The sequence below is a fragment of the Natrix helvetica genome (assembly GCF_964273705.1).
Source record: "Natrix helvetica genome assembly, chromosome: 3".
In the NCBI taxonomy this organism is placed as follows: Eukaryota; Metazoa; Chordata; class Lepidosauria; order Squamata; family Natricidae; genus Natrix; species Natrix helvetica.
In genome coordinates this window covers 114,799,087-114,818,475 of record NC_138549.1, presented here as the reverse complement: position 1 = coordinate 114,818,475, position 19,389 = coordinate 114,799,087, and the positions used below count along the sequence as shown (strand labels likewise).

Below are 19,389 nucleotides of genomic sequence, written 5' to 3'. Positions count from 1 at the left end.
TTGTTAAAAGTAGAATTAATTTCATTAAGGTTCTAGAACTGAGCAAATAGGATTCTTGAAGGCTTATGAAATTACCTGATTTCCTACCAAAGTCAGTTGAAAGCTAAGTTCCTCTTTTTCCCCTACTGAGTTTCTAGTATTTGGGTAGCAAATACTAGCAAATACTTTTAGTATTCAAATTTGGATAATAAAAAAAAAGTCTGATAGATTCAGAGCTATATTAATCATGCATCATAGTTCCCTTGAAACTACATCATATTATTGTGGATATGACATGACTTATCTTTAGAATGATCTAATATTTATTTTTCTCTTCTGCATCAGGCCAACTCCTCTCCAAGCAGAGTTATACAAATACTTTCTGATGCAAGCAAAGCCTGCAGAAGATCTGAAAGAGGGGAAGATGAATGTTTCATCTCTCTCTTCAATCACATCGCTGAAGAAGCTTTGTAATCGTGAGTAATTCTGACAATCATGTCTATGTATATTTATGCAACCACCTATTCCCATCTCAGGCCCAAATTCCTGGAATATGACAAAATTAGTAAGAAGAAAACAATGTGTCCTTGAAGGCTTTGGAATATGAATCTGAAGAGTTTGTACTTGCATAGTGAGTAAGAAGGTAAAAATTAATAGTGCCTTGAATGCTAAGGCACATTCTTTAGAGCAGTGAATGTGCACAACAATTGTTCCAAACTATACTTCTTGTCTCTAAAATTTCCAAGGATCATAATTCTGGTCCTCTGATTTTGCTCTTACGTATGTGACTTTGGGTACTTAAATTTCCATATATATGTTGCCGGGCAGATTTTGCATGGTATTTCGTAGACTCCTTGGTTTTCTAGCTGGATTAGTCTACGAAATACCATGCAAAATCTGCCCAGCAACATATATAGGACAAACAAACAGGAGGATAAATGCACGCATTACAGAACACAAGAACGCAGTAAGAAAAAAAGAAAAAACTTCCTCCCTTTTCCAGCACCTTAAAGCTACAGGACATGAAATCAACTTTGAAGGAGCCAGGTTAATCTCCAAAACAGAACGCCTCAACAAGAGAATAATTATGGAAGCCATCGAAATAGAGAAACACCCCCACAACATGAATAAATGTGATGATACCTCCCGCCTACCAAACATCTGGAAACCAGCCCTAGTCAACAAACGAACACCACCCACCACCCAGGCCGTTACAATACAAAACAACAATGCACACACAGCCAGCACCAATCAGCACCAATCTACCAATCATGATACAACCACACAACCAATCATTCCACTTACTGAAACAAAGCCAGCACCCCATCCCCTCCCACCAAGATTTACAGAAAGACGGCAGCTCCCTTCCCATTTTAAGGCCAAGCCTGAAGATGGCAGGTGAGATCTTGCCGAAACGTTGCCAAGACAATCTCAATCCTACACGGGAAAAGACCCGAATACAACAAAACCAGCATACCTACACCCGTGAAAATCTACGAAAATATATATATATATATTTATGTAACTTGCCCTATCAGTCTTGGTGGAAATTTGGGTTCCCCCTTCAATTCATATATATACAATTTCAAAATAATAATTTAAAGGATAAACAGATTTCAGATATATATATATATCTGAATACAAGACCATCACACACACACACACACACACACACACACACACAAAACATACATACATACATACACACATACATATATAGTAGAAGGCAATGAAAATGATGTTACTGGATTAAAAATAGCTATAGTGAGGAACGTGCACCTTTGCAGCTCTGGTAACCTATATTCTAACTGCTATTTCATGGAGCCTAAATTTGTATTTTGAAATTAGGGTAATTTGCATTATGGATAATCTGTGTCTGATGTCATCATTACTTCAGCAGCCTTCATAAATTGCATAATCTGCTTGTGCATTAAAAATTTAAGTCAAATATGCTTTTTTCAAAATGAGGTCTAGATAGTTTGAAGTTACAGCAGAAATCAAAGCATTAGAGGTCGTGAGAGGAAAGCTGTAAACAGATTTATAACTGGTAATCCTTTGGCTGTTAGTCAGTGTGGAATTAGTCACAGCACTGAATCTAGATAAGTAAAAAAAAATTACTCAACTTCTCTCAAAGAGGGGCAAACCACTTTTGTACATTTTTTTATTTAGTATTGTATGTTAATCTATTCACTGTGCCTTGTTACTCATATCTGTTAAGAGAAGGAATAGTATTGCATGGACCTTCCCCATTGTTTTAAGGCTAACTTAAAACAATTCTACCTTATTAAATGAACTACCAGCTACCAGTTCTATGCAGTGACTCCTGAATTCTTCTGCAGACCCTGCCTTGATCTACGAAAAGTGTGTAGAAGAGGAAGAAGGGTTTGCGGGAGCTTTGCAGTTGTTTCCATCTGGCTACAGTGTTAAGTCTCTAGAACCTCAGCTGTCAGGTAAATATCACAGCAAGATCAACCTATATTCTCTCTGCACGAGCAGGTGACTTCTCAGCCCTATGGAAAATATGCATACATTCATTTTGTTTCCTTCCAGGAAAGATGCTGGTTTTGGACTACATTCTGGCAGTTACTAGAAGCACTAGTGATGATAAAGTAGTCCTGGTGTCCAATTACACACAGACCCTTGACCTTTTTGAGAAACTCTGCAGAAGTAGGAGGTATAATCACTGAGGCTAATGTATATATTGGGAGTGAAATGCGGGGGAGTTCGAAAACATGTGAAGAAGAGGCTTCTTAGGGGTTTTTTACAGGGTTTTTAAAATCAAATCTTAAGGGATGGGCGGGGGGGTGTCGATTCGGATGGCTCAGACAGGCTTGGGGGGGGGGGAGTCTGCCAGGGCACAGGCCAGAGCTAATCAATGGATGCACCGCCCCGGGTCCCTTTTTGGGAGAGGGGCGGTCTAAAAATCTAAGAAATAAATAAAAATAAATAAAAATAAATGCGGGTCAGGAGTGCTGGGAAAGGTTGGGATTCCAGGGGGGACATTAAGCCATTCCATTGGGTGGTTTATCATTTCTACTATAGGTGGGAGGGGCAGATACAGTGGGGGCCAAGGGCCAAATTATGCCCGGGGGACGCGGGTTCGCTGTTTAAGAGTGATTGCACGTTCCAACCCTCATTGCCCCTCGCACCCCTGGGTGCTCGGGACTACAGGACCCTGGTCTCGGGCTGGTGTCGCTTAATGCCAGGTCCATGGTACATAAGGCTCCCCTCATTTACGATCTCATACAAGAGGGGAGAGCGGACCTGGCGTGTATTACGGACACCTGGTTGGGCCATGAGGGGGGTGTTCCCCTCGTGGAATTATGCCCACCAGGCTTCCGGCTGTTCCACCAGCCGAGAGCCCAGGGGGGTGGGGGTGGCGGTGGTTATTAGGGAAAGTCTTGGACCTGGGGAGGTCACTGTGCCTCAGATAGGTGGGTGTGAGTCCCTTTTTGTGAAGTGGGGCCTTGGAGCTCAGGTGGGCCTTTTTGTCATGTACCTGTCTCCCTGCTGTGTTTCATCGGCCCTGCCTGAGCTGCTGGATGTGTTAGCCGGGCTGGCGATTGATTTCGCCAAGCTTATGGTCCTGGGGGATTTCAATCTGCCTTCCATTGGCGAGACATCCGATTCAGTTCGAGAGTTCATGGCTTCCATGACAGCTATGGACCTAACTCAGTTAATTCGAGACCCCACTCATGACAAGGGACACACGCTCGACCTGATTTTTGTCTCTGGGCAGTGGATGAATGATCTAGTTTTAGGGGATATTGTTATTCAACCCTTGTCATGGTCTGATCATTTCCTCCTCAGGCTTGACTTTCATACTGCTACCCTCCATCGCAGGGAGGCGGAACCGATTAGATGGTTCCACCCCAGGCACCTTATAGACCCTGAAAGGTTCCTGATGGAGCTTGGGACTTTTCCTAAATCCCTTGCTCACAGTTTGACCGTGGCCCTAGTGGAAGCCTGGGATAGGGCGGCCACTGGGGCCTTCGACCGCGTTGTGCCTTTGCGGCCTCTAACTCGGTGCTGATCCCGGGCAGCTCCTTGGTGTACCGAGGAATTCCAGGAGATGAAGCGCTGAGAAGATGCCTAGAGAGTGGTTGGAGGGCCAGTCGGTCCGAATCTGACCGAACACTAGTAAAAACTCATATTAAGGCCTCCTTAGTGGTGATAAAAGTGGCAAAACAGGAACATTTTTCTGCTCTTATCGCATCCGCAGATAACTGCCCGGCCGCCCTGTTTAGGGTGACCCGTTCCTTACTTAATCAAGGAACTGGGGAAGACCCCTTGCAGGGCAGGGCTGAGGAATTAGTCCAGTATCTGCAGGACAAAATCGCTCAGATTCGGACAGGCTTAGACTCTGACTGGGTAGATTCGGGCGAGTCGACGGAGATTAATCTTGTGGAGACTATCTGGGATGAGTTTGATCCCGTGACTCCGGAGGGCATGGACAGGATTATGGGGTGACTTAGTACTGCCACTTGTGTGATGGGCCCGTGTCCCTCCTGGTTAGTTTCCGCTTTCTGGGAGGTGACGGGAGGCTGACTCCAGGCGATTACCAACGCTTCATTGAGAGATGGGTTCTTTCCCGCCACCTTGAAGGAGGCAGTGGTGAGGGCCCTCCTTGAGATGCCTTCCCTGGACCCAGCTTCTTTAGCCAACTATCGTCTGGTCTCCAACCTCCGCTTTGTAGCGAAGGTTGTTGAGAGTGTGGTAGCACGTCAACTTCCCCAGTACCTGGATGAAGCTGCCTACCTGGATCCATTTTAGTCGCGTTTCAGGCCCGGGTACAGCACGGAGATGGCATTGGTTGCGTTGGTTGATGATCTCTGGCGGGCCCGGGACAGGGGTTGCTCTTCTGTCCTGGTCTTATTAGACCTCTCGGTGGCTTTTGATACCATCGACTATGGTATCCTATTGCGACAACTCGGGGGGTTGAGAGTGGTGGGCACCGTTTTGCGGTGGTACTCCTCCTACCTCTCGGATCGATCACAGTTCGTGTTGACTGGAGGGCAGAGACCGACCCCGAGGCGCCTCACTTGTGGGGTGCCCAAGGGGTCGGTTCTCTCACTCCTCCTGTTCAACATATACATGAAACCGCTGGGCGAGATCATCCGTGGTTTCTGGGTACGGTGTCATCAATACGCTGATGATACCCAACTTTTCATCTCTACCCCAAACCACCCCAACAAGGCCTTCGACGTGATGTTCCGGTGCCTGGAGGCTGTGCGGATCTGGGTGGGGACGAACAGGCTCAACTTAATCCCTCCAAGACTGAGTGGTTGTGGTTCCTGTCAGCCCGATTTGTGCATCACGTACCATCTTTGATGATAGGAGGAGAAATTTTAGCCCCCTCAGAGAGGTCCCGCAAACTGGGAGTCCTCTTGGATACGCGGCTTAGTTTAGAATAACATCTTACAGCCGTGACCAGGTGGGGGCTTCTACCAGGTCCGCCTGGTACGCCAGTTGCGCCCCTTCCTGGATTGGGATGCCTTGTGCACAGTCACTAATACCCTTGTCCTTTCTCGCCTGGACTACTGTAATGCTTTCTACATGGGGCTGCCCTTGAAGAGCACCCGGAGGCTCCAGCTGATCCAGAATGCGGCCGCACGGGCTGTCATGGGAGTACCTAGGTGCTCCCATGTTACACCCCTTTTAGGCAGCCTGCACTGGTTGCCGGTTGTTTTCCGGGTGCGATTCAAGGTGTTAATTATGATCTTTAAAGCGCTCCATGGCTTACGCCCAGGGTACTTGCGAGACCACCTACTGCCACTGGTAGCCTCCCACCGTCCAGTACGATCCCACAGAGTTGGCCTCCTCAGGGTGCCATCGGCCAGGCAGTGTCGGCTGGTGACCCCCAGGGGGAGAGCCTTCTCTGTGGGAGCGTCTTCCCTTTGGAATGAGCTGCCCCCGGAGCTTCGCATAAACCCCGACCTCCGGTCCTCCCGGCGCGCCCTAAAAAGTTGGCTTTTTCAGCAACGTGGCCTGGCCTGAATAGAATAAATTAAATTATTAATTTTAATTTAATCCTAAATTTGATTTAAATTGTCAATTGAAGGTTATTGGATTTCCTATTTAATCTTTTTTAACTTTTGTCATATATGTTTTAATGTTTTATTGGACTTATGTGGCGGCATATAAGTCCAATAAAACCAAACCAAACCAAACCAAAAAAATCCTGGGGAGAGTGGGGGGGAGGGAAAGAAAGAGAAGAAGGGAGAATCTTTTTCCTTATATAGGGGATAAAGTTATTTTTATTTCAGTAAGATATTTATATTAAGCTTCATGTCCTGTTTTTGTATCAGGTATTTGTATGTCCGTCTGGATGGTACCATGTCCATTAAAAAGAGAGCAAAGATAGTGGAACGTTTCAACAATCTTTCTGTAAGTGAAGTTTCTAATATCAGGTTCTGTCCTGGAGGTTTTTAGTACAAAAGCCCGTCTTTCTATAATGTCAGTTTAACTGAAAATGATGTTCTTCAGTTTGACATAGGGATGTAGCTACAAAGCAGTAATATGTTAATATATTTGTTTTAATGTGCTTTGCAAAGTCATAACCCCTGAATAAGAGTGTGCTTCAATTGTTACAGTCCTAATTGCAGTACCAGAAATTCTGTTAAAGTTGGACTCTTTAAGAATCAGATGAGATTGTGGCTATTGCAGTGGCATATACCCAATACTATTTTGTGACTTTTTGAGATTTGCTGTTCTGCAGATAATGTGTTTACCTGTCACCTATGCTTGATACTTTTTTTTTCTGGTTTCACAGAGTCCTGAATTCATTTTCATGCTGAGTAGCAAAGCTGGGGGATGTGGCTTAAATCTGATTGGAGCAAACAGGCTTGTGATGTTTGATCCTGATTGGAATCCAGCCAACGATGAACAAGCTATGGCCCGAGTGTGGAGAGATGGCCAAAAGAAAACGTGCTATATCTATCGATTACTTTCAGTAAGATTGACCTACGTAGCTCATGGTTGACATTAGTATCTTGGAGCATACGAAATGAAGCTTTGGGTTTTTTGCAGGAAAGAAACAAGTTTGTAGCAGGTGTCTTATTATTTATTTATTATTATTAAACAAATGTATGTACTGCCCAACTCATTATAACATCCAAGTTGCTATTGGGCTAGAGCTGTGATGGCAAATCTATGGCATGCATGCCGGAAGTGGCACGCAGAGCCATCTCTTTGGGCGCACGAGCCATTGCCCGTTGCTTCCAAGTTCACGCCGGAACTGCTGGTCTTCAGGCATGTGGGAGCACCGGAAAGAGCAGCTGCCTGGTGTGCATGGATGCGCTAGGAAGATACATGTGCATGCAAAGACCAGCTGGCTGGTGTGCATGCACATGGCAGAAACTGGAAGATCATCTTCCCAGTGTGCACATGTGCACCTGGCGGCTGCTTGTCCAGTTTCCAGCGTGCACATGCACGCTGGCCAGCTCATCTTGGCTCGCACATGCACATCAGAAACCAAAAGACACGATCAGCTGCTTTTCTGGTTTCCTGCATGTGCTTGTGCTCCCATTTCACCACTCAGTGCTGAAAAGGTTCGCCAACACATGCTAGAGTTTCTTATGCCGTACCATGAACATGTGCAAAATAAGGTGTAACATAGATGAATCATATTAAGTATTATAAGTATAACCCTTTACTTGTTCAGAAGGAAATTATTAGTGTTTCAAACTGGTAGCTTGAGAAAGAAGAGTGAAAATGTATCCATTTTATTAAAACATGACCTTTTTCTAGGAGTCTGATTTTTCAAAGGTTTTTATAATAAGGGGATGTACCTTGTCTTTTGCCAATACCTTATCTAGCTACAGTTATGAGCCTTACCCAAATGAGGGTTGGTATTGCAACTTTCAGAATTCTTTGCATGTGTACTCCAAACAATATGCATCTAAAACAACACCATCTTGGCCTGACATAGTGCTAGCAGCCTACAGTCCAAGGAGGACTGTATTTAGAAGCTATTTTTCTTCACATGCTAAAGATTTGATCTTTAGGCAGACAAAAGCAAGATTGAAATAAAGTATTTGCAAAACATTCTATCTCTTAGGAATTGACTAATGTTTTTGCTGTATTTGTGTTTGGGGAAAAAAGAGAGAATTGCTAATGTCAACTTTGACTGATAGCTTCTGCGGAAGCTAGCTAGATTGTTAAAATCATGTTAAGGAATGTGTAGTGATTTTAAGAGTCAAACAGGTTGCACAACAACTTGTCACCAGATATATTTTTATTTTGTAGACAGGGACAATTGAAGAAAAGATCTTCCAGCGGCAGACACACAAGAAGGCACTTAGCAGCTGTGTTGTAGATGAAGAACAAGATGTGGAACGACACTTCTCTCTGGGGGAACTGAAAGAGCTATTCACACTCAATGAGACCACTACAAGTGATACCCATGACAAGTAGGTCTCAGAAGGGCTTAAGATACCGGTAGCTAAATTGTGTAGACCAGTGGTGCGTTGCAGGTGGTACGCCCCGGTACGGGTGTACCGGAGCCTGCCCGGAGCACCGGGTACCATTTCGGTACGGTGCTCCAGAGGGCCCACCCCCCCGCCCAAGCTCCTTACCTGTCCTTTATGTCTTTGGTGCGTACGGCGCCTGCGCGATGCTCCACCAAGCAGCTGGAGCATTGCGGAGGCTTGCGGAAGCATCACAGGCAAGTATGACGCATGTGCGCGCGTCCATGTGGGTGATGCCGGGCACCGGTTGGAACGGGATCCGGAAGACACCACTGGTGTAGACAGAGATCGGGGGACATAGATGGAAATGTTAGTATTGTTTAAAAAACAAACATACAAATAAAAAAGACTAAGGTAAGCTGTATGTAGATGTTGAGTCTGAATCTGAACATCAGCGATAGAGGTTTTTGACAGTCAGCCAGTGTTGCAGTTAGCATGAATATAAAAGTCCACATTTGTAGAAACCAATGTTTTGATGTTTTTTATCTTAAGTTTTGTAACGTACAGCTCAGATAGACTAGGCCTGGGAACTTTTAAGCCTGCATGAACGTTAAGCTGAGTGGGTTGGTTGGGACAATACTCTTGTACCAATCAGCTGTACAAAATTAAAGGGTAGAGAATTTTAACGTATTCTGAACCATCTTAAAACAGTGTTTGTTGGTCTACTATTGTACATAATAGTTTACATACATAGTAAAGGCTTCCAATTGGTGGATTTTCACTCATTGAGAATATTGGTTTTGTTGGTGCCATAGATACATTTTTCCCATTGTTGGTTTTTGAAAGAGAGGATTATTTTGTAATTCACACCACCTTAAGTCAGAAGCCCTTTAAATCAAATAATCCTAATTTATATTGTTCCTAGCATGGAAAATCTGCCAAGCCTTCCAAGTCCTGCAGCTCAAATACAATAGCATGAAATCATGGCTTGTAACTGGGGTGAATACTAATGCACTTTTTATTGCAGGATCAAATGCCGTCGCTGTGTGAATGGCCATCAAGTCAGACCTCCTCCAGAGGGATCTGACTGCACTTCCGATTTATCTCAGTGGCATCACTGTGCTGAAAAACGTGGCCTCAAGGACGCTGTCCTCAAGACTGCCTGGGATGCTGCCGTCACTTTCACCTTCTATCATCAGTCACATGAAGAACAACGAGGGATACCATAACCATTGGATCAATAAGCTCTTTCTTTAAAAGTTTATTATTTTTTATATCTCTTTATCAGCAACATTAGGATTGGGTGTTTTTTCGTCTTAATCTGCATAAATATTATAGGCTATCTTCACCAATACTTTGCTAAAATATTTGGTTACAAGCAACCATCATAAATATTCTTTTTCCCAAAAAGTATGTTTGAGCTTTTAGTGTCAATCTGCTAAATATGTACAGAATATTCTAGTAGCAGAGATGCTAAAGTTGGAGTAATCTTTCACCTGTGGAATGTCTTGGTATCATGAAGTCTACCTAAGTCAGATGGACTATTTAGCCCCAAACCGTTAACAAATACCACTTTCAGAGAAAACGCTCAAAGTAGAATCACATATCATTGTGACATCATTTTAAAAATGTATTTGCTGAAGTGGACTAATATTGCATCATCCAGTTTTAAACCTATTACAAGGACAATTTTTAGGTCACAATCATTTTCAGTTATAAAATCAAAAATTGTCATTTTTTTTACAACAAATTAATAAGTAAAATAAAGAGAAAGAATATTGTTCCAAATGGGTGTACATATAGTATATCACAAGAAGCAATAAATGTATTTCATACATCGGTATGGATATGAGTTGACAGTAAGAAAATGGTGTACATGTGTATATAAAATTGTTTTTGCTCTAATATAATAGTAATTTCTGGTAGACTAAGTTCTTTATTTTACAAAGTCGGGAAAGCATTTTCTTTATTTAACGATTTTCATATACTGAGAAAGATAAATGTGAAATCTTTGTATGGAAAGACTAATGACCAAGAAAAGAATCCCAAAGAATTGTATTTATGTTAGAACGGGCCCTCTGAATTACTGTGGTTATATTGAAAAATTAAAAATCTTTATGAGATGCTTGAAATGTGTTTTCTAGAACATGAGGATTAAAAAGCAATGGATATTTAGGTTGCCCAATAATATGCAGTTAATTCAAATAATAATAGGATTATCGCTATAATACTTTTTATTTTAACAATAAGACCTGCATAAACAGTAAACATACTCCAGAAAGCAGAAGTATTTAAATTCTTGCTAAAATACAGAAGGTATCTGAATGACATAAACTGTGTGTGGTACATTTGGTAGAATAGTATAATCTGATCTAGATATTTTCATCCACATACCGCAAGACAGGTTTCAATGTTAAGCTAATAAGTTTTCCATTATTGAGTTGTTAAATCTTGATTCAACATAATTGCTAACTTCATACTTTACTGACTTTATAAAAGTTATTTTAGAAACGAGACATTTCAGATAACATTTATTATATCCTTCATGCTAAACACAGAAATCTGAACACAAACAAAACAATACAGGGAGTCCTATTTACAACTGGTGCTTAAATACCCCAATAAAATTCCAATAAAAATGTTAAGGAAATTTATTAGAAGACACTCTCCATTAAAGTGCTTCTTACATCACACTGATGTAGTCAGCAAAGGCCTGTGATGAGTCCCATGCATCACTAACTACATTGCATATAGCTTTTAGTCTTGAAAGGGCTTCTTGAGCAGTGACAGCATCTTGGTCCAGCCAATTCTGATAGAGGCACAGTTTGGTAAGTTTGATACATTCTCTGCGTTCAGCTGTGTAACTTTCCAGTTTTTTGGTAAATTCCAGAAGCCCATCAGGCTTAATACAGTTGGAGCTAGAATGGAAATTAACAACAGTATTACTGGACCTCATTGCAATTTATGACTTAGAACAGGGCTGTCAAACTCATGGCCCATGGGCCAGATGTGTTACAGGCTGGCGTCGCCCATGCCCGGTTTAGCAAAGCAAAATGTCATGTGACATTGTGATGATGCAAGTTTGACACCCCTGACTTAGAACATGAAATATTCATCATAGTAGTGAGCTAACATATTTTTTTCTGAATAAAAGTATGAATGATTACCATGTATATAACCATATAACAAATCAGGAGTTGAATTTTTTGACATTGGCACATGTTCGTGATTATATGGCTAAGACTTTATGGCAAAATCTGTTCCATTTAAGGGAATCATCTGTGCATATCAAAAAATTGCATATAAATAATAATTTTACTTAACATAAAATTCTAGGTTCATGACTCAAGGCAACCTGCGTAAGCTTGTTGCAAGTTCTTCCTTGCATGTTGACTACTGAGAGAAAGATAAGCACTGAGACAAAATTCTGCTTCAAAGCAGGTCGAATACCGAATTTGACAAGTTCTGAAGCAGTTGGGTGCTGAGGTATGACTAATGATCTCCACAGATTGAAATTACAGTGATTTGAGCCACGGTGGTACAATGGTTAGAGTGCAGTACTGCAGCTACTTATGCTGCCTGCAGGCTGCCTGCAATTTGGCAGTTCAAATCTCACCAAGCTCAAGGTTGATTCAACCTTCCATCCTTCTGAGGTGGGTAAAAAGAGGACTCAAATTGTTGGAGACAATATGCTGACTCTGTAAACTACTTAGAGAGGGCTGTAAAGCACTGTAAAATGATAGATAAGTCTAAGTGCTATTGCTATTTCTTCTTGCAAATTGATGCTAACTATTGAATGCAAAAAGCTATTGAAGCTACAAGCTATTGAATGAAAAAAGCATTTTTTTCCAGACTAATTTCATTGCCATCTTTTTTTTTTACATAGGATTGCATGAGGTTGCTTCTCTTCACATACATACCTTACATCTAGATGACTGATAGAAGAGGATGAATCTCCAGCAAAAATGTCAGCCAGTGCAATCAATCTATGATTCCCTAATAATAGGGGGAAATGTAATTTAAAGCAAAGTATGAGGGGTGTGTGATAGAGCAAAGCCTAAATAATAGGAATATGCAAAATGCCATTTCATGGGAAAAAAATAATCTTCAGACAAGTGTCTTATGAGATGTTTCTAGATTAGAATGTTCTCTGATGAAATATTTTCTATAGTCAATATCTTATAAACACAGATCCATTAATGAAGATTTAGTAAACATCCTCCAGGGAGAAAAATATGAAAAGTGGTGGAAAAATGACTGCCTAGAAAGAATTTTCCTCCATTTACTTACTATTTATGTTTTTTTCTCACCCCAAATGCACAGAGTAAATTAACAAACAATTCCAAGAAAACTCACTAAGAAATTATTTAAAAAGAACATTTAGTAATTGGCTGAACTTTTGGGGACCAAAAGTTCACTATGCTATAGGAATTAAGTAGCTTCAACAATTGTATTAAAAAAGAAAAGGAGCAGGTCATTTTATTTCCCACTATAATAGTAATCTTGTGACCATTCATTTAGAGTCAAATAGGGAGTTTATTTATCAATTGAATTTTGTAACCAAGATTTTCCCCTAAGGGAAAAAGGAAATAAATGTCAAATGTTAAGGTAAATTATATATGTTTTCAGCATGTACATAAATTGAAATAAAGTTGATGCCAAAAACATATTTAATATTTTATGATGGAACCTCTCAACTACCAATATATATAAAACTTAAATATATCAATTTTATTGGTATATTTTTGCATTTCAAACTACATAATGAAATGCACTTCCTAATGACCTATGGCATGACAAGTGGTTTAGCAATATTTTAAATTAATAAACTGCCACAGAAATTGAAATCGGTCAGAAGGTTTAAAAATGGGCCCAACTATGCCAGCTGGGGAATTCTGGAACTTGGAACACCACACATCTTAATTAAGCAAGGTTGAGAAACATTGGATTAGTTAGTCTGTGTACAACCCTAATTGACACATAATGGTTCTTACCGTATTTTTCGCCTTATAAGACGCACTTTTTTACTCCAAAAAAGAGGGTAAAAATCTGAGTGCGTCTTGTAAGCCGAATGTAGCCACTGGGTCATCTGAAAATGGGGCAGGCAAAGAGGGGGCTGCAGAGATCGTGATGGCTGGAAAGGAGAGAGGTTTCGCTTTCAGAGCTCCCGCTCGGCTGGGATCCCAAGAGGGCTTAGGCGGTGGTGGCGGTGGCAGCGGCTCCTCACATTGCTGGGGCGCTGCTTTAAGCTGCCCTCCTCCTGCAAACGAAAGGTGCCTCAAGGCTTTGGCTCCTGAGACTGGTGCGCTGCCATCCAAAATGCTGGTACCACGATCGCTGCAGCGCCCGCTTTACCTGCCGCTTCTCGGGCAGTTCCAGGCAGCAGAGATCGTAGTAATAGCATTTTGGATGGCAGCGCACCATCTCAGGAGCCAAAGCCTTTGAATCAAGTTTGATTGTGTCCCATCTAGCATTCTCCACCCCCAACCCCAAATCTCTCCGGATCCGGAGAGATTTGGGGGTGGGGAACGCTAGATGGGACACAATCAAATCGAAGCCTTTGAATCAAGTTTGATTGTGTCCCATCTAGCGTTCTCCACCCCAACCCCCAAATCTCTCCGGATCCGGAGAGATTTGGGGGTGGGGGTGGAGAATGCTAGATGGGACACAATCAAATCGAAGCCTTTGAATCAAGTTTGATTGTGTCCCATCTAGCGTTCTCCACCCCAACCCCCAAATCTCTCCAGATCCGGAGAGATTTGGGGGTGGGGGTGGAGAACGCTAGATGGGACACAATCAAACTTGATTCAAAGGCTTTCGCTCCTGAGATCGAAGGAGGGAGGGAGAAAGTAAGGATAGGAGGATAGGGAAAGAGGAAAGAAGGCAGGCAGGCAGAAGGGAGGGAGGTGTAAGGAAGGAAGGAAACATAGATAAGCAGGAGGGAAAGAAGGCAGGCAGGCAGGAGGAAAGAGGAAGGAGGGAACTGGAAGGGAGGCAGGAAGGAAGGGAAGGAGGAAGGGAGGGTGGAAGGAAGGATAGGCAAGTAAGAGGGAAAGAGGAAAGAAAGCAGGAGGGCAGAAGGGAGGTGGAAGGAAGGAAAGAAAAGCAGACACGCTGGAGGGAAAGAGGAAAGAAGGCAAGCAGGCAGGAAGGAGGCAGAAGGAAGGAGGGAAGGATCGAACTGGAAGGGAGGCAGGGAAGGAGGGAGGGAGAAAGTAAGGATAGGAGGATAGGGAAAGAGGAAAGAAGGCAGGCAGGCAGAAGGGAGGGAGGTGTAAGGAAGGAAGGAAACAGATAAGCAGGAGGGAAAGAAGGCAGGCAGGCAGGAGGAAAGAGGAAGGAGGGAACTGGAAGGGAGGCAGGAAGGAAGGGAAGGAGGAAGGGAGGGTGGAAGGAAGGATAGACAAGTAAGAGGGAAAGAGGAAAGAAAGCAGGAGGGCAGAAGGGAGGTGGAAGGAAGGAAAGAAAGGCAGACACGCTGGAGGAAAAGAGGAAAGAAGGCAAGCAGGCAGGAAGGAGGCAGAAGGAAGGAGGGAAGGATCGAACTGGAAGGGAGGCAGGGAAGGAGGGAGGGAGAAAGGAAGGATAGGAGGATAGGGAAAGAGGAAAGAAGGCAGGCAGGCAGAAGGGAGGGAGGTGCAAGGAAGGAAGGAAGCATAGATAAGCAGGAGGGAAAGAAGGCAGGCAGGTAGGAGGAAAGAGGAAGGAGGGAACTGGAAGGGAGGGTGGAAGGAAGGATAGACAAGTAAGAGGGAAAGAGGAAAGAAAGCATCTGAATGTACTAAACACGAGTCTTCAGGGAAAAGATGGATACATTGTGAAAACTCAGCTGTCAGTTGATCTTAATGTTATGAAATGAAAAGTATGCCATTTGCAATTAACTTGGCATAAAATAATTCATTTTCATTTAATTGTTATTGTTCAAAGAATGTTCGGAAAAATGTTCGGCCCTCCAGCATGTTCACTTCATCCAATCTGGCCCTCTTTGAAAAAAATTTGGACACCCCTGTGTTACATGGTTGACATAAAATTGTTCTTAAACTGCTGTTAACTTTATACAGTTGATATAAAATATTTTACTATAGTATTTGGTTCAGAATCTTTTTTTTCTAGATTTTCCTCCTTTAAAATTGGGTGCGTCTTATATTCCGGAGCGTCTTATAGGGCAAAAAATACGGTATTTACTATACTTATTCCCTATTCCATTTTCCCTTTTGTGTGTATTTGTGTTTCATACCTGTTAGGCTACAAAATCATCATGAAAGAACAGGCTATTCTAGCTTTTGAATAGTACATAATTGTAGGTCACAAATCAGTATGTAATATCCAGCCATAATCCCTTTGAAATGCTTTCATCATCATCATCATCATCATTATTATTATTATTATTAATTCAATTTATAGGCCGCTCCCTCTCCACAAAGGGACATATTTAAAACAAAACTGAAACAAGAATCCCAAACCTCCAGCAAAGCAGACACTGACAACATCAACTTCTTCCCACTTAGTTACTTGCTTATTGCTTCTACGGGATTAGCTGAGAATTTTGTTCCTTTTTATAAACAGAATAATTAATTGACACCCAATCAGTCCTTACCTTATTTTTCTACCAGCACAAAAGTTGTAATTCTAGATATGTGCATCCCTTTCTAAACTTAGTTGCTCTAATTGTATTGCAAAAGTAGCAATAAAATAAATAAAACATGTTGGAATCTAATGTACAATAAATAATTAAGCCAGTAGTAGGAAATACAAAATAGGCTAGATTTGTCTATGGAGATTCTCAGTCATCCACCAGGACAACTGAGAATCTCCACAGACATTTAGTTATGCAATTTGGGATAAACACCCTTCGAATGGTGCAGGAGTACAAATGAATTTATAGTGGGGAAAAACGCAGACTACAGGTTTTATGTGACCCTGAGGGCACAGATAAACCTCCAAGTGGCCTCAGTGACTCTCAGAAAGAGTGCCAACACACAGATGACTGCAAGGAGTATAAATCCTCCATCATTCAGTCAAAACTGAAGCAGCTTCTTGGAGGAAAAGTGAAACATCTTCTAGCAAAACAAAGTTCAGCTGTCTTTTGAAAGAAAGCTGCTTGGGACAATAGTCTAGAGATTCTTGAAAAGTCAAATACATATAATTATCGATAGGTTCTCATCTGAATCACCACAGGCAGGAATTTATTTTGTCAACAGTCAAAGCTAAATCTGAGAGCAGCCAGAGCCCTAACTCATTCTCCACAAAGGGAAGAAAGCACTCCAGGAACGTTGCTACATTTCCCACTACATACCCAGCCTATTTCCAGGAAGTTTGAGGGTTGTTACCGATGAGTTCTTCTTCATGGCAGTAATCATTTCAGTCAGAAGCTCAGCTGTACAGTTTTCAAACAGTCGACAAAATGAAAAACTGATCTCTATGGGAAAACCAAAATCTAAAATTAATGCAAGTGTTCCTTCTTTGATTCATTAGGTGAAGCCAGTCTAATTGAATGTACAATGAACAAAAGTTGGAAAGATGTATTAGATAATGCCTGTACTTGCACAACAATAACAACTTGTAGACTATTAACTTTGTTAACTTTTAAGGAAAAGTCATGAGGAACAAAGGAGGGTGCTGTTTCTCACACACCCATCCCCTCCCCCCCCAAGGATGTTAGCTGTGGTGAAGTAGCAGTTTCTATTTACGTAGACAGAGCAAGGGGAAGCGATATTAGGCCTTTGTTAATTCCTGCTCATTTTTTAATCAACCCATAATAGGGTGTGTGTGGTGTGTGTGTGTGTGTGTGTCTTCTCTAAAATAAACAAATTCAGTACCCTAGCCAAATTTATGACTTGGGTTGTCCTATACATAACTGAAAAATCTCCACAAAACCATTATTTTTGATTACATGCAACAGCGGCTTTAGAATTAGAATAGGAAAAAAGAACGGAATTATACCTTGAAGAGTTGGGCTCTGTAGAATAAGGAGGACTTCTTTTGAATGTTCAGAAAGGTTGACATCATGAAAACTTAGTTTCTTCAGGTTTGGATTAAATTCTACCAAGATAAATAAGAACTTATGACATGTCTTGAAACTTTTCACTGATTAAAACTTTCCTCTTTGGTTATGTGTAATAAGCAGATGGTTCCAACATCTTTTTGAAGTATATTTTACAAGTTAATTCTGGCCACGGTTTTCACACTGCTGACAAAGTGCTTAAGATGTCAAAATTCCTGTTAAATGTGTACAGTACTGTTGCCTTTTAGCTTTACTGCAAGCAAATAACTTCCCCCATACCTTTGAGGGCTTGCAGGAGGAGCCAAACCTCTTGAGGACAGGAAATTGCAACGCTGTCTAGAGAAAGACTCTGGAGAGACCCTGAGGCTTTCAGTACGGGCACCAGAAGACTTGTTTGAAGAGGTTCTCTGGGAAACCTGATCTCAAGCTGCTCCAGGTAGGTCTCTAGGTAGGAAAAGTCAATATAGTAAAAGAGAACTATTCACAGGCTGAAACTGGCAAACATGGTTTGAACAAAAATTACAAACTGAGATCAACCTAGTTTATGATACAGGTTTGGAGGAATTCCTCAGTCTATAACGTGCCAATTCATAGCAAATCATAGTTTAATTGATTAGGAAGAAATCAGTTAAGGATCTGTGTCAGAAAAGGAAGCAGTCATAGCAGCTCACTTCCAGTTTTATGGTAAGCATGAAATACCATATGGCCTGAACAGTGTCTGGGGCAAGGGGAGGTTCACTCCAACTTTCCAAGTACACTGAATTCATAAATATTTTTCCCAAAGTACAGGCATTATCTATAACAAGAAACCTCTGTACATTTCTTGAAAACTGAAAAATTTCAATTTCTCACCAGAATAAACATATTTTTGTTACGTAATAATCTTACTTGTCAAAATGAATTAAATGGTTGCTAACTTGTGATCAAATGACTTTAATTTTTGTTTCATTCTGCAATCATTTCTGAACTTGGGATAACCTTAGTGAATATATACACATACAAACATATGCAAACAGGTATATATTCAGTTTGAGACTGAATTTGAAATCTTCTGCAGACAAGCATATGTTCTACTTATAAGCTTTGGCTCCACCCATTTTATCAAAGAAAGATGTTTAGCAAGTTGGCAAACCAGAATCAAAGAATTCTTTGAACTAATAAATATAACTTAATTATTTTGACGTGTAAAATAAAACCTGCTGTAGATTAAGTGAAGCTGAAGATCTATGTTGTACCTGGAATTTTTTCTACTAAGGATGATGAGCCCATGTCTTCTTCCAGTCTATTCCACTCGGCTGCAGTTTTGAGATCAAAGCTGACCAGAAGCATCCGAAGCAATGGTACAGCACTCAAAAGAGAATGGACAAGATTCATACATGGGACATGAGCAAACATATCACTGATGCGTACCACACGGAGGCAGTAATCGTTGTGTTGAGAAAGAATTCGGAGCCCAGATAGGATGCTGAAGATACCAGAGCCTAAGCCTGAAGCACAATTTTAAAAGGACAAAACAAAAATCGAAAATATGCATGCATAGCAAAATTACTACTTGGTTTCAAATAAGTATACAATATCTTTTAAGTATTGGCCGAATAGGCTATCAAACTTGCTCTAATCTTCCACACTATATTATACCTTAAGAGCTCAGAAATAGAATCCCCCCCCCCTCCAGTAACCAAATACTAGTTGAATTTGTATATGTAATATTGCAGGTTTTGTCAATGAATACATCATTACACTCTCTCAAAATTTGTCAAATTTGCTTTAATTTCTCGAAGTCAATTTTCTTTTTTGGTGCCTCTGAGTCAATTTTGACTCTTTGTGACTGTCTGGATAAGACCCTGCAGTTTCTTGGAAACATTTTCAGAAATGGTTCGCCATTGCTGCTTTTTAGGCTGAAAGAGAATGATTTTCCCAAGGTCATCAGCTGACTTTATGCCTTAGGTAGGACAACTCCCAGTCTCCTGGTTTCTAGTCTGTTTCTTAACCACTACA

General features: G+C 41.4%; 2 protein-coding genes and 1 long non-coding RNA gene across 6 annotated transcripts in view; 1 reads left to right on the top strand and 2 right to left on the bottom strand.

Annotated features, from left to right (window-relative positions):
* Window positions 1-10,512, top strand: part of RAD54L (RAD54 like) — a 27,237-nt gene extending 16,725 nt beyond the window's left edge. The window contains exons 12-18 of the mRNA XM_081946327.1: window positions 325-455; window positions 2,319-2,429; window positions 2,530-2,653; window positions 6,288-6,366; window positions 6,752-6,931; window positions 8,227-8,390; window positions 9,415-10,512. Coding sequence (XP_081802453.1) covers window positions 325-455; window positions 2,319-2,429; window positions 2,530-2,653; window positions 6,288-6,366; window positions 6,752-6,931; window positions 8,227-8,390; window positions 9,415-9,616 — 991 coding nt within the window. The 3' untranslated portion in view covers window positions 9,617-10,512. The remainder of the gene's footprint in view (window positions 1-324; window positions 456-2,318; window positions 2,430-2,529; window positions 2,654-6,287; window positions 6,367-6,751; window positions 6,932-8,226; window positions 8,391-9,414) is intronic.
* Window positions 9,624-19,389, bottom strand: part of LRRC41 (leucine rich repeat containing 41) — a 19,090-nt gene continuing 9,324 nt past the window's right edge. For all 3 annotated transcript variants that reach the window (XM_081946325.1, XM_081946324.1, XM_081946323.1), the window contains exons 5-10: window positions 18,627-18,878; window positions 17,671-17,835; window positions 17,331-17,429; window positions 16,684-16,806; window positions 12,308-12,383; window positions 9,624-11,305 (exon numbers count right to left, since the gene is read on the bottom strand). In XM_081946325.1, the coding sequence (XP_081802451.1) occupies window positions 11,071-11,305; window positions 12,308-12,383; window positions 16,684-16,806; window positions 17,331-17,429; window positions 17,671-17,835; window positions 18,627-18,878 (950 nt within the window). In that variant the 3' untranslated portion in view covers window positions 9,624-11,070. The remainder of the gene's footprint in view (window positions 11,306-12,307; window positions 12,384-16,683; window positions 16,807-17,330; window positions 17,430-17,670; window positions 17,836-18,626; window positions 18,879-19,389) is intronic.
* On the bottom strand, window positions 12,404-16,659 carry LOC309388740. Of its 2 annotated transcripts, XR_014174833.1 has the most exons (4): window positions 16,205-16,659; window positions 15,808-16,148; window positions 15,564-15,736; window positions 12,404-13,376 (listed from the first exon to the last, which is right to left on the bottom strand). It is a non-coding gene; the product is annotated as an uncharacterized lncRNA (long non-coding RNA). The 2 variants fall into 2 exon arrangements; XR_014174832.1 differs by having other exon boundaries at window positions 15,808-16,659.